Here is a 27,386-nt window from a genome sequence, read left to right as displayed (position 1 = left end):
GACCCCATAAAGTATATATATTCTTGACCAGGGTCACTAGCTGAGTCGATCTAGCCATGTCCGTCTGTCCGGCTGTCCGTCCGTATGAACGCTGAGATCTCGGAAACTACAAAAGCTAGAAGGTTGATTTTTCCACACATATTCTTGGGCTTCCTACGCAGCGCAAGTTTATTTCAGCCAAGCGCCACGCCCCCTCTAACGCCCACAATCGCCCACTAACAATTTTATAATGTGTCTGGCGCCCACACCTTTAAAGATTTTCCAGAAGTATGAATGCAATTTTGTTGTGTATAATTATACCAATCAAAATGTAGAAGACATTTTTCAAATCGGACCATTCATTAAAAAGTTATACGCAATCAAAATATCTACATATATCTATCTCCCCCGCACACCCTTTAGCTGAGCTACGATCATAGTCAGGACACGAACCCGAGTACAGCGTTCGCACTTCCTTTAGCTGAGTGACGGGTATTAAATAGTCGGGACACCAACCCGACTATAGCGTTCTCTCTTGTTTTTTTTATATTTCTGAATTTTGGATTAATTAAAAAAAAAATCGGACGACTAAAAAATTAATGGAATGGAATAAAAGAAAATAAATTTTAGCCGAATTTCGAATTAAACTTAACAATAACAGCAGCATCAAAAATTAACCTCGATGAATGCTATATTTTTGGATTCGTTACGAATTCCCAAGTTAAACTGCGTTTTCCAAAGAGTTCCCCGACGCAAGGATTCTTAGCAAAAGGACCTCAAAGTTCGAAAAATGCTGAAATTGACCAACTTTGCGGAGCTCTCAGAGGCAAATGGATGCATGGCTTGGTTCGAAGTTAAAGTTTTTTAAAAGATACACCCTTTATCTTTCAAACCCCATACATAAAATAATTTTAGGATTTTTATTTTATTTTTTTTTTTAATTTCGAACTAAAATAAAATAAGAAAGGAACCTAGCTTAGGCCGAAGCTTATATACCCTTGCAGATAAAGTAAATACCTATAGGTTAATGCTCACTATATCGGTGCAAATCCAGGGATTCCAGATTCTTCCTGCCTATTTAAAATTATGTTTTTAAGTTGTCAAAAATCAAAAGGCCTACTTCCTACAAAGTTACAATGAATTTTCTTATATTTCTTTGATTATTCCTATTGGAGTTTTAAGATATAGTAATCCGATCCGGCTCGCGCCGACATATGTACTACCTGCAAAAGAAAGAAGACTTTTGAGAAAGTTTCATCGCGATAGCTTTAAAACTGAGAGACTAGTTTACATAGAAACGGACAGACGGACATGGCTAGATGGACTCGGCTATTGGTGCAGACCAAGAACATATATACTTTATGTGGGCGGAAACACTTCCTTCCCTGCGTTACAAATTTCTGACTGAAATCATAATACCCTCTGCAAGGGTATAAAAATCGGACAATAATATTATATAGCTGTCATAGGAAGGATCAAAAAATTAATGCAAAAATGCGTAAATAAATCTCAATTAAACGTTTTTATAATACATCTGTGATTCATTTTTAATTTAATAGGAATGATCTGCAAGTTAATATAATATATACTGGAACAGGCCGAAGTTTGCTTCATTTTTAAGGGTATTATAATTTCAGTCAGATGTTTGCTTATATTCTTGATCAGCACCAATAGCCGAGTCTATCTAGCCACGTCCGTCTGTCCGTCTGTCCGTTTCTATGCGAACTAGTCTCTCAGTTTTAAAGCCATCGCGATGAAACTTTCTCGAAAGTCTTCTTTCTATTGCAGGTAGTACATATGTCGGAGCGAGCCGGATCGGACCACTATATCTTAAGGCTCCCATAGGAATATTCAAACAAATATAAGAAAATTCATTGTAACTTTGTAGGAAGTAGGCGTTTTGATTCTTGACTACTTAAAAACAAAATTTAAATAAATAGAAACGCTGAATCTGGAATCCCTGGAACTGCACCGAGTGAGCATTCTTTTATCTGCAAGGGTATATAAGCTTCGGCTGGCCGAAGGTAGCTTCCTTTCTTGTTTCTTAATTATTGGATTTATTCCTTTTACTTGTCGAAAATCCCACTAAAGGATAGATACTTTTTTTTGTCTCCTGGCCTTGAAACAAAATGTTCGAGTTTCAACACTATTCTGTAATTTCTCAATTATTAATATTACCTCACTTTTTGTTTCCATGTCTGTTTTGAACATATAGATTACAAAAATCTAAACGTCTAGTGTTTCAGCGTATTATAAATAACAAATAAAGTCTTAAGAAATCTTTAAAAAAACACTGCATCTTATCAGACTTATAAAGTATTAATATATAAGTGACCAACCTTACGACATTAATAGCATCGTTCATACTTTCTTGCTCTCTGTCCCGTGGCAATGTCAATTGTGTACTACGCAAGATATTTGGGGCAAATACTGTCGCTAGATTATTGCTATCCATTTTATTTCCAACCATTAAACAATTTCCGTCAGAAGTGAATATATCATCGCTATGTGACGCCACTTTTGCTAGAAATACTAGTAAGACATACAACGTGTCTCTGTGCGGTATAGGAAGTAATCTAATTAAATGTGATATAGCCTCTAGTTGCAAGCGTCTATTCCGTATACCTGAAATTAGTCGTTTTGAAGCTGAGTACATCTCATGTTACAATATAATACATACGTTGCGTTTTTAAAAAAGTTGAATAGAGTCTGTCGCAAAGTAGTGGTTCTGGAAGGTCCCGTAGAAATTCTTTCAGCAAGGTTGCAACATCGTGCGGGCAAGTATCAACAGAAATCCTAAAATGACTATTCTTATCGAATTCTTCGCGCAACTAGTAGTTAAAGTTGAATTAAAAAACACCGTAAATTTTTAAATGACTCATCAACTTACTTGCTTTACTCTTTTTTTAGATGTGCTTACTCGAAAAAGCCCAACTTTTTGTAAACCATTCTCTTCTAAATATTCGATACAGTTATTTACAAACATTGGTACCATAAGTAGTGGTTGATCCTGATACGGCTTTTCGAAACATTGTTCAGCGTTTCCGATTTCCAACTGGGATAACGATGATGATGGTTTTGACATATTTGTAAAAGAGTCGCTAAAACATTCAGGGGGGTCCATGTATCCATATTCCAGGGACTTAGACGGTAAGCTTTCATATGATCTCACCTACAAAGCGCAAGTTATGAAATTATAAGTTATAATGAAATTCAAGCAGTGCAGTCGCTTTACTGCATGCTTGATTTTATATGACTATTTTTGTGGATGATTATACTTTTTACACGTTTGCAACTCAATTTGAGATCTAAATTGGCCTTACTTCCCGAAAATAAAATTATATAGAAATATAGGCACATCAAAAAGTTATCGTATATTAAGCAAATATATCAATAAGTCGCAAATTACATTTTATTAGATTTGCAGAGAACAAAGGTTTAAACTTATTGCTAATCTTGTCAAAAAGTCGCGTCTTAGAAGTTCACCATTTCTTATTTCTTAGCTTTGTTTTTTCGATTAAATATAGTTAAAAGTTTAGTATAAAAAAATGAGAAGGAAATTGGCTTGGGATGCAGAACTTACATTATCGTTTAGCTTCATAACACTTCCTGGGTTACTACCGCTTCCCCGAAACACTGACATTAGTGAATATTTTGAACGGTCCTCTATATCAACGTTTTCCTTCGTGTCTCTTGTTAAGCAACATTCCAATGGAGTTCCAAACAATACAATGCGACCATCTTGATATATAGAAATTTTGGATTATGGGAATTTTCTAAGTTTAAAATTTGTTTAATGCTAATGGAGAGTACACAACAACGTCTGATTAACTTAAACTTACTCTGATCATCTTTCTTTCCAATATCAAAAAAGCTCGTGGTTAACGATTTTTTTTTTAGAGCTATTCGTCGTTTCTTTGACGTTTTCTTCAAATCTAAAATTTTAATAAATAAAAATAAATTTGTAGCAAAAATCGTGATAATTATATGCCATATTTTTATACTCTTGCAGGGGTATTATAATTTTAGTCAGATGTTTGCAATGCAGTGAAGAAGACCCGACAAAATAAAGTATATATCATATATACTACTTGCAATAGAAAGAAGACTTTTGGGAAAGTTTAATCCCGATAGCTTAAAAACTGAGAGACTAGTTTGCGTAGAAACAGACAGACGGACAGAGAGACAGACGGATGGAGCTTTAGGCGTTTTTTTAATTTTCCTTATTTCCGGAAATTTTTAACTCCAGCTGTTGAACCCCAGCCGACGTTGGTGCACTTCTTTTTTGTTTATCTACCGATCCTGCGACCGGGTCCGGTTTTCCCTTAAAGCATTTTGGCCGTAAACTTTCAACTTTGTGTTATTTTTTATATATTCTTTTTTACGTTTATAAGGTTTTTGGGGGTTAGATCTGTTCGAAATTAACAGTAAACAAGAAAGGAAGCTACCTTCGGCCAGCCGAAGCTTATACACCCTTGTAGATAAAAGAATGCTCACTCGGTGCAGTTCCAGGGATTCCAGATTCAGCGTTTCTATTTATTTCAATTTTGTTTTTAAGTGGTCAAGAATCAAAACGCCTACTTCCTACAAAGTTACAATGAATTTTTTTAAATTTGTTTGAATATTCCTATGGGAGCCTTAAGATATAGTGGTCCGATCCGGCTCTCTCCGACATATGTACTACCTGCAATAGAAAGAAGACTTTCGGGAAAGTTTCATCGCGATAGCTTTAAAACTGAGAGACTAGTTCGCATAGAAACGGACAGACGGACAGACGGACATGGCTAGATAGACTCGGCTATTGGTGCTGATCAAGAATATATATACTTTATGTGGTCGGAAACGTCTCCTTCACTGCGTTGCAAACATCTGAGTGAAATTATAATACCCTCTACAAGGGTATAAAAAGAGTAAGAGTTTTTCTCTACATTCGCTTAGCTAACCAAATCAGTGGGAATAAGGTGAGATTAGGGGTTAAGTTGCGATTAAGGAGGTATTAGATAGATTAGGGTAAATGTACTGTAAGGGAAGGGTGAAGGTGAGAAAGATAAGGTTCGTTTGGACTTTAGTGAGGATAAGGTCAAGGTGACAAACAAGTTTTACGAAGGGCCGGTTTCTCGAGTGCCGGCTAACATTTCTCGAACAGATAAAGTCCCTGCTAAGGCATTTTGGCTTTCTCGAGCATCAATGTGAGAGCTAACTTTGACAGGGACTCGGAGTCCCTTATAAGCGTTTTCGACTCGATAGAATGACAGCTGATTTCCCATAGCCAACTAAGAAGAAGACACGAAATCACTTTTTCCTTTTAATTATACCCAAACAGCTGATGAAATAACACAGGCCGACAAAATGTGACATGGGTCGGTGTCCAGGCCTGCCACCATTTTATTTCGATAAATGAGGCTTTTCTAAGCATAAGTTGCCACTACGCCTATAGTCCATCAGCTCTGGTATTTGCGGTATCTTTAATTTAAGAAAATCACAAATTTTCTTCGTCTTTTGGGATATATCTTCAAGAGTGGTCAACCAATTTTGGAAATCTTTTCGGAATTAAATAGTTACATGTCTGTTTTATACGGTCGTTTTGGAAAATCCAATCTAACCCAACCACAAGAGGAGGTGGGCGCATTCAAAATTTTAAAGTCACAGCAAAGTTTAAAAATCTTCATTTGTGAACAGCGTTTAAAAATTAAATAAAAATATTTTCTTCAACAATGCATTTTTGATCCAAAGACACCTTATGTCCCTAATTTTTAGGACACTCATCAGGTTTTTGTGTATTGTTTTGGAATTTTTAAAATTGTTTTTCTTACTTCCTTCACAGTGACGATTCACAAACAGTGCCCAAACCTGTCACTATTTTACGTAACGCTTAACTATTTTTGAGCACAAGTAACCCTTGCTTTAAAAATATTTATACATGGGCGTAAGTTAAAAGCTGGAGGGGGATAACACTTCAGGCATTTCAGCCCCCAAAGATTAGTAGGCTACGCTCATGTGCTTATATTCAAAGCAAAACTACTTAGATCGTTTAGAAATATGTGATTTAAAATTGTGACAGGTTTGGGCACTGTTTGTGAATCGTCACTGTGAAGGAAGTAAGAAAAACAATTTTAAAAATTCCAAAACAATTCAAAAAAACCTGATGAGTGTCCTAAACAGTAAGGACATAAGGTGTCTTTGGATCAAAAATGCATTGTTGAAGAAAATATTTTTATTTAATTTTTAAACGCTGTTCACAAATGAAGATTTTTAAACTTTGCTGTGACTTTAAAATTTTGAATGCGCCCACCTCCTCTTGTGGTTGGGTTAGATTGGATTTTCCAAAACGACCGTATAAAACAGACATGTAACTATTTAATTCCGAAAAGATTTCCAAAATTGGTTGACCACTCTTGAAGATATATCCCAAAAGACGAAGAAAATTTGTGATTTTCTTAAATTAAAGATACCGCAAATACCAGAGCTGATGGACTATAGGCGTAGTGGCAACTTATGCTTAGAAAAGCCTCATTTAACGAAATAAAATGGTGGCAGGACTGGACACCGACCCATGTCACATTTTGTCGGCCTGTGTAATCAAAGCACGCCATTTTTTGCGCTCTACAGCACAATTCTGTGCGTTAACAGCACTCTGTAATTGTTTCTCGTTCAGATAAATTAAAGCAGTCGAGAAAGCGGATTTGCTTTTACGAACAGTTTATTTGGTCTTTAAGTTTTTCGAACAGATGGCTATCAGGGACTTTGACAGGGACTCGAGAAACCGGCCCTAAGAAAAATTGAAGTTAAAGTAAGTAAGTATAGTAAGGAAATTTTTGTTTCAGGTGAGACTAAAGTTAGGTTAGCTAAGAAGAGGAAAAACTGGTGCTAAGGTGGGTTAAGACGAGGAAATATTGAAAACAGCATTAATGTGCTAAAAAAGTTTGCAAAGGGTTAGAATAAAATAGGTGGGGTTAAGGTGAGGTAATATTAGGGGTAATGCGGTGGTAAGGTAAGATATGTTATGGTTAGAAGGATTAGAATATTAGTGCGTTCTAGGTGGGTTTACTGTTTAGCTAAGGTTACGCGGGATTTTACTCTGATATTAATTTAAATTTGAATATATGATAAAATCAGCAATAAATGCTTTGCTAATAGTAGCGGACAACGTCGCTTCGGGTATTGCTAGTTTTAAATAAAAGGGGGAATGTGGGGTTCGATCTCGTGTTCACCGCTCTGTGTACCTACACACTAACCACCTAGCCTACATATCAACTTTGTTCTGGGTGGAATAGTTTATACTTTCTTGTTAAGCCATTTCAGTAACACATAAATTACAAAAAGTCTACTGTTGATAGAATATCGGGTACGCACATAACTCTTGTAAAATAAAAACCGTTTTTTAAATGGCTTATACAAACCTATCCACCTACAAGCACACATTTAAATCTTTGTAATTTAGCTTAGAATGTGAGTGATATTTTTAAGCGAAATAATATCGCTCACAAAATAATCATTATTTGTGAGCTATATTTTTTTTCGTTTAAGGGGTTATATACCTTTTTTTTTTTCAAAAAAACGAAATTTTTTTTTTTGCTGAATCCTACAGTATATCCCCTAGAGAACATCTTCCCAAATTTTCATACAGATCCGAATAATAATTCGATAGGAAAACAGCGTTTTGACGCGCTCGACTTCAATAGTTGCAACGTCAACGTAAAACTTTGAATGCGATTATCTCAAAGTCGTGTTTTTCCAAAAGTGCTTTCGCTGTGACCACGATTGCGCAAGAACTATTCGATCGATCTTCTTCATTTTTTTTTTAAATTATTTGTAATGATTGTGCCGAGTTCGTGAACAATTCAGTTTTTATGCCCCAATTTTAATTTCGCAGATCAGAATTTTTTAATAAAATTTTTAGAACTCGAAAAATCAACTTTTTGGAAAAATTGTTACTGTATGCAGAAAAAAGCAAATATTCTTAAAAATAATCGTTCACGAACTGGATATAATACTATACTAACTAAAAATTTTTGGTTTTTTGATATAAGTTGACCTGCTGGACTTCCATCGTGGTCACCGCAAGCCGCTATAAAAAAAAAGGGTTCCGAAAGAATTGCCATAACTTCGTAAATTTTTCATATTTTTTCAAGAACAAAGGTTTGTTGTTTCGATAAAAACATGTACTATCAATAAATAATAACTTCACTGTCATAAAATAATTGCTACACACCAAAAAAAAATCCAAAGTTCCCTCAATTTTTTCGCTCAAAAAAGGTATATAACCCCTTAAGGCCTCTTTAGGGGCTGTCCATATATTACGTAATCACCTAGGGGGGGGGGGAAGGGTCATTGAAATGATTATGTTTGATTACATGCTCAATGATTACGTAATCATTTTATATGTATTTTTTTAAAAACTTTTTTCCTTTAAATATATCTACAAACTTAGATAGGAAAGCAAAGAAAAAATTTTTTTAGTGGCTGGGCGGCGAAAAAGAGAATGTTTAGTGGTTCAATTACACGAAGGATGCGAAGACCTGGAATGGCTTGACGAAGAGTATGTTGGAGATAATTTCAGCGTATACGAACCAAATGTGTCATACCAAACTCCATTTATAAACAATATTAAAGATTGGGTTGCCGTTTGAATCCACATATTAAAAAAAAATTGTATTCTTGGGTTTACGTAATCATTGGGGGGGGGGAGGGGGGGGGGGAGGGTTCTTTATTGAAAGATTACTTTTGAAAACCAAGGGGGGGAGGGGGTCAAAAATCACCAAAAACGTGATTACGTAATATATGGGCAGCCCCTTACAGTTCAGATGAAATGGGACATGGAATCGAATTTTTGCTAAAAATTTTAAAATCTGAGATGGAATAGATTCCATTTTCTATTTCATTTTTCATTTCAATTTTACACCTCAAATGGAATTTAGTCAAGATTTTAAGAAAAGCCTCATATATTTAACATAGATTAAAACAATTTTAAATAGAAGCCCTTGTAAAATTTAACATTTGCTCGACAGTAACAGAACTTTGATTTGTTAAGATTATTTTATTTGACTCGATTGGAATATGTGTGTGAGGTTAGGACTTTAAAACCGCTAGTGCGTACGACTCAAAGAAAATAAAGAATTAGTTAGAGCCATTAATTCACTCAGAATAGATTCAAATTAAAGCTATCTTCCATTGTAAAAGCAGGCACAATATTTATACCCGTTACTCATAGAGTAAAAGGGTATATTGTATTCGAGCAAAAGTATGTAACAGGGAGAAGGAAGCGTTTCCCATCCTATAAAGTATATATATTCTTGATCAGGGTCCCTAGCCGAGTCGATATAGCCATGTCCGTCTGTCCATCTGTCTGTCTTTCTGTCTGTCTGGATGAACGCTGAGATCTCGGAAACTTCAAAAGCTAGAAAGTTGAGATTTCCCACACATATTCTTGGGCTTCCTACGCAGCGCAAGTTTATTTCAGCCGAGCGCCACGCCCCCTCTAACGCCCACAATCGCCCACTCACGATTTTAAAATATTTCTGGCTCCCTTTAAAGATTTCCGAGAAGTATAAATGCAATTTTTTTGTGTATATTTATGCCTATCGAAATGTAGAAGACATTTTTCAATTAAGTCTTAAGTTATTAAGTTATACGCAATAAAATTGTTTATATATCTATCTCCCTCGCACTCCCTTTAGCTGAGTTACGATAGTCGGGACACCAACCCGAGTACAGCGTTCGCACTCCCTTAGCTGAGTGACGGGTATTAGATAGTCGGGACACCAACCCTACTATAGCGTTCTCTCTTGTTTTAATTTGCAAATTACAGTTTTTTAAATGTTAGATATTTTTTGGAGATATTTTAACAGAATAATTACAGGAAATGTAAATTTGCATACAACAATTTAGTCAGACCAAGCTAGCTTTTTAAAATTACACAGGTCAACAAAATGGACTTCATTAAATGGTGCAGGCCTATTGGCATTAAAATATGTTAATGTAGACGTATGTTATATAAGCATATCTGCATACTTAGTTTTAACGGGTGGTATTTGGGCAATCGCGGTTTGAAAAAAGTAGCAACATTTAATGTTTTGATTTAAGATATCTTCGAGGGTCTGTGCTCAATTATAATAAAACCTATACTAAACAAGAAAGAACGCTATAGTCGAGTGCCTCGACTATTAGATACCCGTTACTCAGCTAAACAACTTAATAGAAATATGCCTTCTTATATGTTTTTCGCCGCTCGATTTGTACCCAGGGATCTCTTTCTAGAAGAGGCTTTCTAGAACTTTCAATTCTGCCTAGCACATCTTCCGTCTTTCTCTAGCGCAGGTGAATGCACTTGTGAAAAACGTATACGAGAAAAAAGAGACAAAATGCGCGCCCCATTTCAAGTAATTTAAAGTTGCATTAACATAATGTGAATTAGAGTGACCACAGAAAAAAAGGCAGATTTTTTCCAATGCCATTTCCTAGATGGCGCTAGTGTATAAATTATTGCGCCATCTACCGCCAGATATTGGTAGGGGAGAGGTCTGTAGGTTGAGACACCTTTTGTTTTTAGTCTCCCATTTGGACATTCGCTTTTGAAACTTCACGTGTTAGGTACTGATCGAAAGCTTAGTCTTTTAGCTGTAAAATAAAGCAAAAAAAAATTTTTTTTTCCTTGGGAAAACTAAAAAACAATTTTTTTTGAAAAGTGCCAAAAAATGACAATTTGAAAAAGAGGTCTGTAGGTTGAGACACTTTTTAAAGTCAATAATACTCACACAAAAAGTACTCCAAACTATATGGAACTATTTATTTATGTTAATTTAATCAATTTTAGCTCGTCCTAAATCATTTCCCATCCATTTTTTAAGAACTTAGACCAAATAACCATCAAAATCAAAAGGCTCTTTGAACATTCACTTTTCCCCTAATATCAAAGAAATGTACTAGGCAGAAAGCGACCTCTTTTGGCCTCAGGCCTTTTTGTATGAAAAACGGGTGTCTCAACTTACACGCTCAAAGTGTCTCAACTTACACAAAATGGGATGTTTCGAGAAAAAATTAATAACTTTTGTTCTGACTGTCACATTAAGCTGATTCTTTTTTTAATTAGTTAACAGTTAATATACTAATGTTTTAAATCTCTTACCAAGTTAATTTGAGGACGTTATTAATTTTAAATGGAATTTTGAAAAAAGTAGACAAAAACTTTTTTGGTGCAAAATGGTACACGACTCTCACAGCTTAAATCTGGCTAGAGCCTGGCTTATAATGTTTTCCCTAAAAGTTTTGTCACTAAAAAGGACTACAAAAAAAAAATAAAAAAAATTTTTTTTGTGGAAAAGTTTTGAGAAAATTGATTGTCTCAACTTACAGACTGTCTCAACCTACAGACCTCTCCCCTACTACTGGTCATGAAAGGTGGAAATGTAGGCGCTGGCCAGGTTTAAGCGTTTATTGGGTTTGTGGGCGTGGCAATTTTTTACTTGGCCAATCGATAGGTATTGACGAAGCGAATACATATCAGTTACTATTTTCATAATACCTTCAAAACTGTGGGCGTTAGAGGGGGCGTGGCACCTTTTTGAAACAAACTTGCGCTGCGTAGGAGCACCTAGAATCTGCATGCAAAATGCCAATCTTCTAGCTTTTATAGTTTCCGAGATCTCAGCGTTCATACGGACAGACAGACAGACGGACAGACGGACATGGCTAGATCGACTCGGCTAGTGATCCTGATCAAGAATATATATACTTTATGGGGTCGGAAACGCTTCCTTCTAGCTGTTACATTTTTTTGCACGAATACAATATACCCTTTTACTCTACGAGTAACGGGTATAAATATGAAGAAATAATCAAATTTATAAAACTATTTGTAGTAAGTAGTTGCCTTGGATTTTGTTTTCATTTCTTTCTTATATTAGGCTCTATAATGATCGATTCTTTAAAAACCGCGTATTCTTAGGAACAAGAGGATTAGCTTGAGTGGATTATACACAGTTTAACTAAAGATATGTTCTATATCGATTTTTCCAAAACAGCGAATTGTGTTTTTTCTTCTTAGCTAGGACACTATTGCCTATACTTGGCTCTACAATTATAGATTTTTCCCAAACCGCGCATTCTTAAGATTAAGAGGATGTGTTTTTGTGGATCATACATAACTTAACTAAAGAAACCTAAAGATATATTTTATATCGATTTTTCAAAAACCGCAAATTCTTTAGAGCAAGAGGATATGTTTTTGTGGATCATACATAACATAACTTAAATAAATATATACTTATAAATAATTGGCAAATTTGCGGCTTTCATTTTTTTATTAGTTTAGGGCTAGTATTCAACCCAACAAAAAGTCGTCCAAAACAAAAACCTTCATATAAAACAAAATTTTTTGACGTTGTTTTTCATATGAAGTTTTTTGTTTTGGACGACTTTTTGTTGGGTTGAGTACTAAGCCTTATGCAAAAAAAGACAGAGGGACAGGTGCATTTCGACTGGGCTATTTAATCTTATCATTTAAATTTTCTGGTACTACATGGTTTTTTTTTGACGTCATATTACTGCCACAGAACATCGAAGTTACATATATAGAACATTAAAAGCCATTTTAAGTCCTTAAAATGTCCTTGGACATATAATGACTCATATTAAAGGTATTGACTGGAAGATAAATCCTGTTTTTAGATTTTTGCAATATACCCATTGGTTCAAAAGATATGTGGATTTAATTTTTAATAAGACTTATTTGAGAATAAGACTTATTTTCAATTTATATAATAAAAGTTGGAGAATAAGACTTATTTTAAATTTTTATAATAAAAACTGGACAATAATAAGACTTATTTTCAATTTTTAAAATAATTGACAACCACGAATTGTGCTCAACAGCACAATCATATTAACTAAATAGTTGGTAAGACATATTGTCAACTACGTCAATTAAAACTGATCCAGAGTATTTTACCGACCCATAGTAAAATGGTATTAGCAAAGTCGATTATAATCCCTTCATTGAAATATTTGGAAAATGTGACTCAATAAGTAGGAATAAATTAACCGTAGCATACAATAATATAGCAAGATTTATTTTCAATATTTATTCAATTTTTATTTATTGCTAAACAAATCTTTGGACTAGACTTTTCCACATTAGTTGAATTTAGGACACTGATTCTCTTTCACAAAATAGTCACGATTAAGGAACCGAATTACTTGTTTTCGTTTCTCAACTTTGCACAATCAGCCAGAACGAATAATACAATTCCCACAAGAATCAACTTTTCCTCAAGTGAAAAGCATGGGCTGTTAAGCTTTGGAATAATTTACCACACAGTTTAAAGAATATAAGAAGTGCTAGACAGTTTCGGAAATAATTATTATTAATGTTAAAAAATAACTAACCCACACCTACAACCACACACAACTAATTATAAATCCAAGAACTAACTATAGAAAAGAATTCAAAATTGTACTACGGATAATAATCAAAACTTGCAAATATGTTTAAGTAATTCTGTAAAACTTTCTGTAAGATTGTAAACTTTGTTTTGTGACTAGTGCTTTATTATACCCGTTACTCGTAGAGTAAAAGGGTATATTGTATTCGTGCAAAAAAATGTAACAGCTAGAAGGAAGCGTTTCCGACCCCATAAAGTATATATATTCTTGATCAGGATCACTAGCCGAGTCGATCTAGCCATGTCCGTCTGTCCGTCTGTCTGTCCCTCTGTCTGTCTGTCTGTCTGTCCGTATGAACGCTGAGATCTCGGAAACTATAAAAGCTAGAAGATTGGCATTTTGCATGCAGATTCTAGGAGCTCCTACGCAGCGCAAGTTTGTTTCAAAAAGGTGCCACGCCCCCTCTAACGCCCACAAGCCCCCTCTAACGCTCACAGTTTTGAAGCTATTATGAAAATATTAAATGATATGTATTCGCTTCGTCAATACCTATCGATTGGCCAATTAAAAAATTGCCACGCCCACTCTAACGCCCACAAACCCAATAAACGCTTAAACCTGGCCAGCGCCTACATTTCCGCCTTTCATGACTAGTAGTACCAATATCTGGCGGTAGATGGCGCAATACAATATACACTAGCGCCATCTAGGAAATGGCTTTGGAAAAAATCTGCCTTTTTTAATGCAAATTTTAAATTATTTGAAATGGGGCGGGCATTTTGTCTCTTTTTGCTCGTATACGTTTTTCACAAGTGCATTTACCTGCGCTAGAGAGAGACGGGAGATGTGCTAGGCAGAATTGAAAGTTCTAGAAAGCCTCTTCTAGAAAGAGATCCCTGAGTAAAAATCGAGCGGCGAAAAACATATAAGAAGGCATATTTCTATTAAGTTGTTTATTTATTTATTTATTTATCTATATCGCCAATGGATAAATCCTTATCTGGCTACATCTTACTACAATTGATTAACTTAAATCTATTATTGAATATTAATTAAAAAATATTCCCTAAGGTTTTGCCTTAACAATTCCTTCTTGGCCCCCCAGCTGAAGTAATGGGTATCTAATAGTCGAGGCACTCGACTATAGCGTTCTCTCTTGTTTTTAAGTTAAATTGTTAACTTTAGCGCTAGGAAGATAAATAAATAATAATAATAATAAGACTTATTTTAAATTTTTTTTATAAAAATTGAAAAAAAGGTTAATCTTTTTTTTCCCGTTTGTCGAGCCAAACAAGCAAACAAATTTTCTTTAAAAAATCTTTTAAAAAAAATGTAGCCATAAAAAGTGGGGGTATTTCTTATTTGCGATCTAGGGGAACCAACCAGGAACCAGCATCATCCATCTTGGTGTATTTTCAAAAAAAATTGGGTAAACTATTGATAAATATCATCAATACAACATACCTTCAATATTTCCAATATTCAGTTCCTCAATTTTTTCCAGGGCGAAATCCTTAACTAAATCTGATTCTGTATTTGATAGCTTTATCAATAAAGTCTCCACAATTTGAAATCTTTCGCCGGATTCTGATATCCATACACATTTCTCCTGAAATTTATTTTAAATAGCTTCGGCATTATTTTAACTTATAAACTTAATTTTCTTACCGATGGATACCATTTTAGAGAAGGTAAAGGTAAATTTGTACAACCTTTAGAGATATTCCGTCTATTTTGGCTTTTCGACCGACTTCGCCATATTTTTTTGGTTACAAATTGTCCAACATTAGATAAAGATTTTGACTTCTGCATATTTACTGATTCATTTCCTTGTGCTGAAATTCATAGTAAAAATAGAGGTTATTATGATTTCAGTCAGAAGTTTGCAACGTGGTGAAGGAGACGTTTCCGACCCCATAAAGTATATATATTTTTGATCAGCATCACTAGACGAGTTGATCTGTCCGTCGGTCCGTTTGTCCGTCCGTTTCTACGCAAACTAGTCTCTCAGTTTTGAAGCTATCGGCTTGAAACTTTCCCAAAAGTCTTTTTTCTATTGCAGGTATAAGTCGGATCGACCGGATCAGAAAGCTAAATCGTATAGCTCCCATAGGAAGGATCGGAAAACAAACGTTAAAAAATTCTATCTTTAGTTACTTTAGTTATATTCCCAAGAGAAGTATTACCTTCTACTCTTGGGAATATAATTTTTTAAATAATTCCGAATTTTAATTTTAATTTTATCAAAATCGGATAACTATATCATATCGGTGGCATAGGAACCGTCAAAAATGAAATGAAAATCAATAGGAAAAAAATTATATCTTTGTTGATATTTATTACATTCTCTTCATCTCTGTGATACAGATTTTCTTTAACATTTTAAAACTTCGAATTAAATTTAACAAAATTCGGACGTCTATATTTAATAGCTGCCATAGAAAGGATAAAAATAATACGAAAGCAGCTAAAATTTTGATTGTTGTAACATATATGCAAATAAATCTAAATTAAATGTTTTTGTAAGTTAATAGGAATAATCTGCAAGGGTATATAAGCTTCGGCTGGCCGAAGCTAGCTTCCTTTCTTGTTTGAATTACACCAGTTTACAAAAAAAAATCGATGAAATATACCATGAATGAAACCTTTGTTGTCCGGTAAGGTACGTCTTCCTGATTAAGAAAATGGCACTTAAAATTTTTTTTATGGATAAAATTTTTTTTTAAGTGTAAAAAACGTTTTTGACACTTTTTGAATTTCTAACTTAAGTTATGGTTAACCGATTTCAACCATAAATGACTCATTTTACAGGTAATAGAATGCCCTCCAACTTTTTTATACACTGCATTGAGTTCCATTCATTAGTTTAGAAGCTACACTTCGTCAAATTTGTAAAAGTGAGAAGAAATGCAAAAATGCTGGCATAAATGGCATCGTTAAAAATACACGCCTAAAAACCGAAATGGGCGTGGTCCAAAAAAAATATTTAAAAAAATATTCGAAAATGTTGGCTATTGTCGTTAAACTTAAACTTAAAAACATTTTTGGAAAATGATGGATTTTGGTCATGTTTTAAGCTGTAACTTCTATGTTATAGCTGAACAGCTGCAAATAAGGTCTTATATTAAAGATATTTGATTACAAAACAAAAAAACGTTGGTATTTAAAAAAAAAAAAATGGTAACAATTTAAACTTTATAGAACAAATTTACTACTTTTTTTTTGCCAAGCTAGTCAGACTCTGAATTCGAGTCACAGCTGTTGTCAGTGTATCCATCTTTTGATAAAGGTTGAGACACATCTTCTGGAAGCTCTAAGTGTCTAGTTTTTGGTGGTGCTCGCAAACTTGCTATAAATGGATCGGATGAGTGTACGAGATCATAACATGAATAACATTTTGGAACATTTTTTTATTGTCTATCATAAGGGCAAGTGCTTGATCTGCTGAAAGGCGTTTTGAAAAGCCATTATTCCAGCATTTGATAATTATTAATTAATTTAGCTGAATCTGGTTTTCGTTCCGCCCGAAAAGCCTGTTCTGCGGCTGATAGCTATTGATCCTCATCTATTGTTGACAACAATTCTTGGCTTTTCTTTTTTGTGCTTTAGGACAAGACTCAAAAAAGGTTTTTTGTGCCCTCCCGCTTTTACTTGAGGTGGAAGCAATGACATCAATGCGATAGTCCTCGACATTTAATCTGACATGAAGCCAAGAAACCTTGCAGTAAATATCTCTTCTAGATTTCTCAAATCTGTTTTGAAACTCAAATGTTTTTGACCAAACCTCGAAAAATGCAGCACGGCTTATTTCACTAATTTCTAAATAGAAGGTCTTTGGGCAAAATATGGGTAAGATTTTATTTTAGATTCTTAGATTTTTAGATAGAATACGATAGAATAATAAACGTTTTTGTTCCACCAAAAAACAGAAAAAAACGAACAACAAATTTTTTGGTAAAAAAAATGTTTTTGAAAGTGGATTAAAAAATAATAAATAAAATAACTTTTGGCAGCTTCCACTAATCACGCGATGCAATTGATAAGACTAAACTTTGTCAACTGTTGATCGCTTCCCAGTGCAAACTTGCATGCATTTCTAAAGTACAACAACCCTTATCTTAAAAAAAAAAGAAATTGTTGTTTTGTTTTGTGCCTGTTTTCGTAATAGTTGAACATTTCTAAAAGTGCTGCTTAAAGCTCATCGACTTTAAAAATAGTTCAACCTTTGCTAAAAGTCCCCCTAGATTGGCAAAATCTTACACTGTGCAGCGTAGCGCTACATATTTTCATGAATATAAAACGAATATACACAGTTAAAGATCATGCTTTAATGTGCATTTGTATCAATTAAAAGCCACTTAGAGCAAATTGCTGTGTCATTCTTAAAGTCAAATCATATTTCTAACTCATTTTATAAAGAAGTTTTTAGCTAACTCGAGGTAATGTCGGCTTAGACTTAGCCAACACACAAAAAGGGGCGAGGGTACATGCATGTCGCACGAGGTTTTTATCACTTTAAAATTAAAAGTAAGTAAGCAAAAAGTTCTAAATATTTAGAAAAGGGGAATGTTTGTAAACGCTTGTAGCTTTTAATAATTTCTAACATATAGGCGCCTAGTGCCATCTCTATTCTGTTCTATATACTTAACCTATGTACAAGAAAACATGTATACATACACAATCTCTCTTTAGTTTCTGGCAACGCCGCTAAGGCTTAGTACTCAACCCAACAAAAAGTCGTCCAAAACAAAAAACTTCATATGAAAAACAACGTCAAAAAATTTTGTTTCATATGAAGTTTTTGTTTTGGACGACTTTTTCTTGGGTTGAGTACTAGCCCTAATACAGCGTCGTACATAACATACATAACATAATTGTTTGCATTTGTGAAAAGCCGTTCCAGGCTCAAGGCTAACATCACACGTTGTCTCTCATCACACGTTGTCTGCAACGCATACAACTTCTCCACGAAGTTTGGAAGGAGTTCAACGAGTTCGGCGATTGCATTGCTGTCCACGAGGAAGTGGAAGGTTACATCGATCCGGAGATCGATAATGCGATTTACGGAGAAAAGTACCTAAGGGCGATCGCAATTGTCAAAGACAGAAGTGATGCTCTACAACCTCTTGGGAATGGCAGCAACGTTCTGCATTCCAACAACGAAGCGATTGCCAATTTGCTGCAACAAAACCAACAACTATTTGAGCGACTGGCTGCAAATCAGGCTAATTCGAGCACGCCGGTTCAAGTTTAGGCAGGATCACTTCTTCGCTGGAAAGGCAAAAAAAAAAAAAACATTGATGCATCGGCGCTCAAGGCAGTTGGCGGATACTGAATTCAACACAAACTAACCTGTTGACAATAGAATTGGGCAGTGGGCACGTATGGTCAGTGTTTACAGGACGAAAGATGTACGACAACAAGGGTAATTTTATCGCCATTTCTTCGGTGTTCGGATGGGTCGAGTCCAAGCAACGCTTGTGCATTGACTACAACAGTGGACATAGGCGCCACGCTTCAAAAGTTTTGGGAACTGGATAATGTTCAAAGCAGCGCAAAATTGGAACTGTAGGATGATCAGGATGAGCGGCGGCTGCAACAGAACGAGCAGCTGCGTACACAGTACGTAAACTTTATGAGGGAGTACACAAATCTGGGGCACATGCGAGAGGTGCCACCTGAGGAAAACGCTACTGGTAATCGGTTTTATCTACCACACTACCCAGTTCTGGGTCGGAAGCTACGAGTAGTAGGATCATTTCGCGACGCCAAGGGTATGGCTTTAAATGACACCCTGTTTACAGGGCCTAGTATCCAGCGTGATCTATTCGCTGGGTGTCTTCGTTTTGGAATGTACAAATTTGCATTCTCAGCGGACCTCGTAAAAATGTTCCGCCATATATGGGTCAACGAAGAGCACAGAAACTTCCAGAAAATCGTTTGGAGAGAAGATCCATCCGATCCCATCAAGCCTACGGAACTTTATGCGCACCATTTCTGGCGGTGCGAGTGCTGGAACAACTTGCTATCGATCATCAAGAGGAATACCCAAATGCGTCGAAAATCCTGCGGAGGATTTTTATGTCGATCACGTTCTTACTGGGTCAAACAGTGAGGATGAGCTACTTCGAAACCGAAACGAGCTGGTTCAGCTGATGTCTCGCGCCAACCTTGAACTCGGAAAATGGGTATCGAATACACCAAGTATACAAACGAACGATAGCGACACACAATCTGCACAAACGTCACCAATAAAGGTTCTCGGACTGTACTGGCATCCTGGAAAAATCTTCCTAACGTACAATGTTGGTCTAGTTGCAAATCCTGATTGCTCAAAGAGACAAGTCTTGTCCGACGTCTCGGGGGTATTTGATCCTCTCGGACTCTTGGCACCCATTGTCATTCAATTCAAAATTCTTTTCCAAAAGTTCCGACTACCACGATTTGTTGCCAACGACCCGGACAACATCGAACTCCACGGATTTCCGGATGCTTCAACCAAGACGTATGCTGCTGTGGTGTACAGCAGAGTCACAAATGACGATGGATCCATCTCGATGTCCATTGTGGATGCGAAAACAAGGGTGGCTCCACTGAAACAACAATCCTTGTCACGTCTGGAACTTTACGCAGCACTTCTCCTCAACCAACTGATTCGCTCGATCAGATCTGGATTAATCCACAAGAACATAACTGTTTTTGGCTGGTCCGGCTCATCTATAGTGCTCTCCTGGCTATCGTATGTGCCAGTCCAACTGAAGACATTTGTTGGAAACAGAACCTCGGAAATCCTTGCCACGTCTGGAACTTTACGCAGCACTTCTCCTCAACCAACTGACTCGCTCGATCACATCTGGATTACGCCACAAGAACATAACTGTTTTTGGCTGGTCCGGCTCATCAAAAGTGCTCTCCTGGCTATCGTATACGCCAGTCCAACTGAAGACATTTGTTAGAAACAGAACCTCGGAAATCCTTACCACGTCTGGAACTTTACGCAGCACTTCTCCTCAACCAACTGACTCGCTCGATCACATCTGGATTACGCCACAAGAACATAACTGTTTTTGGCTGGTCCGGCTCATCAATAGTGCTCTCCTGGCTATTGTATGCGCCAGCCCAACTGAAGACATTTGTTGGAAACAGAACCACGGAAATCCTTGACACCATTCCAAGAAGTGCTTGGCGTCACGTGGACTCCAAAACAAACCCAGCTGACTGTGCATCCAGGGGACTGATGGCTGCTGATCTCATCGACTTCCATTGTGACTACGGGACAAGGATCAGTACCTGGTAAAGTTAAACGACTCACGCTTCGATTTATCTGTTTCAGACAAACGCATTCAAGGAGAAGTCAAATCCAACTGTTTGGCTACAGTGGCTGAAGCAACCCCGACTCATCCACTTGATGATCTAATCGAACGAGTGTCTTCTTGGATCAAGCTCGTACACATTGTCGGCTACGTGATGCGATTTATTCAACGTACTCGAAATCCATCAGAGCTCTCTCATTTGACGAGATCAAGGCGGCAAGGATTATTTGGATATTTGGAGCACGGAATCTAATTCGGAAGATAACACACGACTGTTTAGCTTGCTTTCGTCAACGCTACCCCACATCCCAGCAACAAATGGCTAATTTACCCAGCGTAAGGATTACCCATTACTCAATGGCTCGACGCCAATAAATCTCGCCCAAGCCTAAAATACTTGGGTGTCATGATTGACCACCGGCTAACTTTCAAAGAACATTTAGCGTACGCTAGTGGCAGGGCAAGTAGGACCGCGGCCGCAATCTTGAGGATTATGGCAAACACTCGGAGACAGAGGCAACCAGGTCGGAGATTACTGGTTAGCGTTGTCACATCGACGCTGATGTACGCTGCTCCCATATGGGCTCGAGCCACTAAAAATGAAAGCAACATGCAAGATGCCGAATCCGTGCAGAGATTGTGTGCCCTGCGGGTATACTGTGCGTTCCGCACGGTATCCCATGACGCGGCGTTGGTAATATCGGGAATTATAACGATTGACCTGCTGGCATTGGAATCGGTTGAGATCCGAGCAGGTAGCACAGAAATCGGAACTGCTGAATCCCTACGAAAACGGTGCAGAGAACTTACCATTGCGAAGTGGCAAGAGAGGTGGGTACAAAGTAGCAAAGGACGATGGACGTATAAGCTTATCCCAGAACTGCAGAGATGGCTGGGACGGAAGCATGGACAGGTGGACTACTACTTAACGCAACTGCTGACAGGACATGGATGCTTTAAATACTATCTAAATAGGTTTAAGCATGAAAGTTACCCGCACTGTCCACTCTGCGAGTCGGATAACGAAGACGCAGAACACCTGTTTTTTGTCTGTCCGAGATTTGAAAATGAACGAAGAGATCTGAGCATGAGGGTTGTGAGGACGCCAGCCGCTTGTAACCTGGAGGACATTATGCTCGATTCAGAAGAAAATTGGTCTTCTGTATGCAACATGGCCACAATAGTACTCAAAAAACTGCGCAACGCAGAAAGACTGCGAAATTCCAATGGGATAGAATCCTAGAGAGCCCTTAGGGCATTCCCCCCGGCGAAGTAATACCTAACGGCAGTACCGCCGGGAAGCGGGAAGGAGGTGGAGTTTTTACTGGGTTAAAGTCCCAAACTTCGGCAAGCTATCTCAGCTCCGAGTTAGCTTTCAATGCTTCAAACCACCACTAACAAAAAAAAAAAAAAAACTAGCACACTAGCGGATGTTGGTATCCAATGGGTACTTATTACCCCAAGAGCCCCTCACTGGGGAGGGAAATGGGAGTCGGCAGTTCGTTGTAACAAGCTACAACTTGCAGATTCACCGGAAACTCAACGCTCACCTTTGAACAGATGCGCACACTTCTTGCTCAAATAAGCGCAGTGATAAATTCACACCCCTTGTGCCACACACCGGATACGGAAACCAACTACCTTTCACCCGCTCACTTCTTAATTGGGCGACCCTTAACCACAGTGTCAGATCCCGATTTGAGCCACGTCCCAGTGGGCCGATTAGGATATTGGCAAAGCATCCAGTCTATGATTCAAGGATGGAAGAAATGGCATCAGGAGTATCTGACTACTCTGCAGCAACGTCCAAATTGGACTACCTTAACACCCAACATCTCCACCGGTAATGTTGTGCTCCTAAAAGAGTCCAATTCACCACCAAACTGAAGACCCCGACAGGAGAGAGGACCAGACCGATCACGAAGCTGTGTTTCAGGCCGGGCCGGGATGTTCGTGAACGCTTGCAGATTTTAATAATCTCTAACATATAGGCGCATAATGCCATCTCTATTCTGTTCTATATACTTAACCTATGTACAAGATAACATGTATACATACACAAACTCTCATTAGTTTCTGGCAACTCCGCTAATACGGCGCCGTCTTGCGAAATTCAATTCAGTGTCAAATAGGCTTCGCAACTCAACTCATCTTATTTCTGACCAGGGAAATAAATAATTTATATAAATATAAGGGGGATTGTTACGTCGGCATATTAGTGCCCCAGTCCTGAGAAGGACTTGGGCCGAGGAAGTTGCGTCCTGAGCAGGCACGCTGGCTGCCGGCTAAGCTCGCCGTATTTGGGGTGGGTTCTTTGGAAGCCACTTCCTCTCCAACATAATGAGAATAAATTTATCGTGCCTGAAAAATGGATAGAATTCGTAAGGTCCGTTGGTCTTCTGTCTGCACTGCCCCACAAGCTCAGCTGTAGCTTGATCGTAACACGATCGGGCTGTGTTTCGGCCACATTCCCTCCCCATCACACTTCGTGTGCCAAATGGATCGTCGCGGGCCGCGCAATACGATCCCCTAATGTCGCGGTCGTCAGTCAAAAGTTGTGTCACTGTTCTTGACCCCTTCTTCCATGTTTACCAGCTCCCCCCCTTTTAATCGGTTTCTACCAACACATTATGAGATTCAATTCACATTATAAATTTATTGTAAAAAGGTTTTGTGTATGTGTGCATGATGATTGACAAAAATATAGAATAGGTGTAAGTGTGTTGATGAGAAAAAAAAAATATAAAAGAGAGTAAATTAAATATATAAAACGTTTATGAAGACTAATACTAAAAGTGTCAATATAAAGATTATATAAAAGATATGTATACAATATAAATGTTGTGTTCCTTTCAAATTATGGTGATTATGTAGTGTTTTCTTTTTGTTTTGTTTTATTGTGTGTTCTTGGAACAGATTAATTATCTTTATTGAACATAAAAATAGTGACATCACCTAGCAAACTGTTGGAATTGATTTCTGAATATACTCGAACATTGGGTACGGCGGCTACTATCATAGCTTTTTCTAGCTTGTTGCAATGAATTAATGGAGAGAAATCTATACAGAAGGTCTCAAGGTATAAATTCTCTAGTTCTGTTACAGATATCGGTAGATAGACTTTGGATAGCAGATATTTTACTTTAATAGCGAAATGGGGTTCTCTTGTAAGAGTAGTTAACATCGTCTGTGTTGTGATCATGGTGAAGTTGTACATATATATATATATATAGATTTAGAGGAAAACAAATATAGAAACTTACTTATTGATGTCCTGGCGATGGTCTTCTGTATGCAACATGGCCACAATAGTACTCAAAAAACTGCGCAACGCAGAAAGACTGCGAAATTCCAATGGGATAGAATCCTAGAGAGCCCTTAGGGCATTCCCCCCGGCGAAGTAATACCTAACGGCAGTACCGCCGGGAAGCGGGAAGGAGGTGGAGTTTTTACTGGGTTAAAGTCCCAAACTTCGGCAAGCTATCTCAGCTCCGAGTTAGCTTTCAATGCTTCAAACCACCACTAACAAAAAAAAAAAAAAAACTAGCACACTAGCGGATGTTGGTATCCAATGGGTACTTATTACCCCAAGAGCCCCTCACTGGGGAGGGAAATGGGAGTCGGCAGTTCGTTGTAACAAGCTACAACTTGCAGATTCACCGGAAACTCAACGCTCACCTTTGAACAGATGCGCACACTTCTTGCTCAAATAAGCGCAGTGATAAATTCACACCCCTTGTGCCACACACCGGATACGGAAACCAACTACCTTTCACCCGCTCACTTCTTAATTGGGCGACCCTTAACCACAGTGTCAGATCCCGATTTGAGCCACGTCCCAGTGGGCCGATTAGGATATTGGCAAAGCATCCAGTCTATGATTCAAGGATGGAAGAAATGGCATCAGGAGTATCTGACTACTCTGCAGCAACGTCCAAATTGGACTACCTTAACACCCAACATCTCCACCGGTAATGTTGTGCTCCTAAAAGAGTCCAATTCACCACCAAACTGAAGACCCCGACAGGAGAGAGGACCAGACCGATCACGAAGCTGTGTTTCAGGCCGGGCCGGGATGTTCGTGAACGCTTGCAGATTTTAATAATCTCTAACATATAGGCGCATAATGCCATCTCTATTCTGTTCTATATACTTAACCTATGTACAAGATAACATGTATACATACACAAACTCTCATTAGTTTCTGGCAACTCCGCTAATACGGCGCCGTCTTGCGAAATTCAATTCAGTGTCAAATAGGCTTCGCAACTCAACTCATCTTATTTCTGACCAGGGAAATAAATAATTTATATAAATATAAGGGGGATTGTTACGTCGGCATATTAGTGCCCCAGTCCTGAGAAGGACTTGGGCCGAGGAAGTTGCGTCCTGAGCAGGCACGCTGGCTGCCGGCTAAGCTCGCCGTATTTGGGGTGGGTTCTTTGGAAGCCACTTCCTCTCCAACATAATGAGAATAAATTTATCGTGCCTGAAAAATGGATAGAATTCGTAAGGTCCGTTGGTCTTCTGTCTGCACTGCCCCACAAGCTCAGCTGTAGCTTGATCGTAACACGATCGGGCTGTGTTTCGGCCACATTCCCTCCCCATCACACTTCGTGTGCCAAATGGATCGTCGCGGGCCGCGCAATACGATCCCCTAATGTCGCGGTCGTCAGTCAAAAGTTGTGTCACTGTTCTTGACCCCTTCTTCCATGTTTACCAGCTCCCCCCCTTTTAATCGGTTTCTACCAACACATTATGAGATTCAATTCACATTATAAATTTATTGTAAAAAGGTTTTGTGTATGTGTGCATGATGATTGACAAAAATATAGAATAGGTGTAAGTGTGTTGATGAGAAAAAAAAATATAAAAGAGAGTAAATTAAATATATAAAACGTTTATGAAGACTAATACTAAAAGTGTCAATATAAAGATTATATAAAAGATATGTATACAATATAAATGTTGTGTTCCTTTCAAATTATGGTGATTATGTAGTGTTTTCTTTTTGTTTTGTTTTATTGTGTGTTCTTGGAACAGATTAATTATCTTTATTGAACATAAAAATAGTGACATCACCTAGCAAACTGTTGGAATTGATTTCTGAATATACTCGAACATTGGGTACGGCGGCTACTATCATAGCTTTTTCTAGCTTGTTGCAATGAATTAATGGAGAGAAATCTATACAGAAGGTCTCAAGGTATAAATTCTCTAGTTCTGTTACAGATATCGGTAGATAGACTTTGGATAGCAGATATTTTACTTTAATAGCGAAATGGGGTTCTCTTGTAAGAGTAGTTAACATCGTCTGTGTTGTGATCATGGTGAAGTTGTACATATATATATATATATAGATTTAGAGGAAAACAAATATAGAAACTTACTTATTGATGTCCTGGCGATGAGATCTCGACGCTACGGACTGCTTTGGGCTTTAAATAATTATTAAATTGGGAGTATATATATATATGTATATGTAGGTGTATTAGTGCACTTAAAAATAATATTTTTTGGGTAATATATATATTGAACATTGCGTTTTTCACGTAACTATTAATTTTCATTTCTTATAAAACACTGAACAGAAAAATAATGAAAAAAAAAACTATAAGAATATGGAGGGAATGAAAGAAGCGGCACTCGGTCATCCAGGTGAACTTTACTGCGGGAACTTCTCAATGAGCTTCTTATTACACATGCACGTTTGTGTGGTGGCTGATTTTGTTTTGGGTTTTCTGTTCTGTTACTGATAATTATTTGTTTTAATTTATTTTATTGTTAGCGTTGCTGCCTTTGTTGTAGTTTTTCATTGCAGTGGCTGTCAATGATTTGATTTAATTCATTTTTTCCTTTTTTTTCTGCACTTAATCCCGGCTTCTTTCGGGCCAGTTAGAGGCGGCGGCTACGATCCTCTCTAGTTCGTGTCCATGATCCCGACGGCGTTGTACGGTTTTCTTGTACATTCGGAGTCCTCGGAGGACTATAAGGAGCACTAGTAACCCGGCAATTAGGCACAAGACATTAAAGACTTTCACGATTTCGTCTTTGTGGTCTATCACTTCCACATTGTTTATAACGTTGGCAGTGTTGCCTTCCGCTTTTGAAACTTCTCTCGTTGCTTTTACTGACCGATACATTATTCCATTGAATTGCCCAATTGGTGCATTATATTGCATTGTGCATAGCTGGTCTTTCTTTCTTCTTTCGCAACTTCAGAGACTGTGGCTTCTGCTGTCCCCCTTTTTGCCTCGCTTCCCGCCATAACCGGCGCTCGTAACAGGCTCGATGTCGTCGATGCGGATTCCGTATGGAACGACCTCGCAAAAAGGATCTACGACAAGCGGTTACAGGGTGTTTTTTTTTTTCTCTTTCTCTTTTTTTTTTTTTTTTTCCTGAGTCCAGCCCAACGTGTGGCCTCGACCCATACCCTGGGATACAGAGTCTCGTGCTCTATTGACTAAGCATTTTTTTTTTTTTTTTTTTGTTAATAAGCTTGTGAAAAAAAAATTGGACTATTGTTTTTTTTTTCCTTGGATATTTCATTTTACTTTATTTATTAATTTTTATGATTGTTTCTGTATGTACGTATTAAAATTTAATACAAAGCGGAATATCGCCGCCTTAACCCGAATTCCGGCCAGAGGGGTTCCTCAGCTTCCCGTTCAGCTTGCTCCCGCTGCCGCTCCTCCGTCCGGTACAAGACCATTC

The 27,386-nt window shown here is 37.5% G+C and overlaps 1 protein-coding gene across 8 annotated transcripts in view; it reads right to left on the bottom strand.

Moving 5' to 3' along the window:
- RhoGAP102A (Rho GTPase activating protein at 102A) overlaps nucleotides 1-27,386 on the bottom strand; it is a 74,112-nt gene that overhangs the window by 16,892 nt on the left and 29,834 nt on the right. For 6 of the 8 annotated variants that reach the window (XM_044395394.2, XM_070218117.1, XM_070218118.1 and 3 more), the window contains 7 exons: nucleotides 15,028-15,194; nucleotides 14,824-14,968; nucleotides 3,822-3,914; nucleotides 3,563-3,720; nucleotides 2,870-3,151; nucleotides 2,660-2,810; nucleotides 2,319-2,604 (listed from right to left, as the gene is read on the bottom strand). In XM_044395394.2, the coding sequence (XP_044251329.1) occupies nucleotides 2,319-2,604; nucleotides 2,660-2,810; nucleotides 2,870-3,151; nucleotides 3,563-3,720; nucleotides 3,822-3,914; nucleotides 14,824-14,968; nucleotides 15,028-15,194 (1,282 nt within the window). Of the gene's footprint in view, nucleotides 1-2,318; nucleotides 2,605-2,659; nucleotides 2,811-2,869; nucleotides 3,152-3,562; nucleotides 3,756-3,821; nucleotides 3,915-14,823; nucleotides 14,969-15,027; nucleotides 15,195-26,062; nucleotides 26,873-27,386 lie in introns of those variants that run through there. The other 2 variants (XM_070218121.1, XM_070218119.1) reach the window with 2 other exon arrangements.

This window comes from Drosophila takahashii, chromosome 4 (assembly GCF_030179915.1).
Source record: "Drosophila takahashii strain IR98-3 E-12201 chromosome 4, DtakHiC1v2, whole genome shotgun sequence".
Lineage (NCBI taxonomy): Eukaryota > Metazoa > Arthropoda > Insecta > Diptera > Drosophilidae > Drosophila > Drosophila takahashii.
The sequence above is the reverse complement of the archived record's forward strand: the minus strand, read 5'-3'. Positions and strand labels throughout refer to the sequence as shown.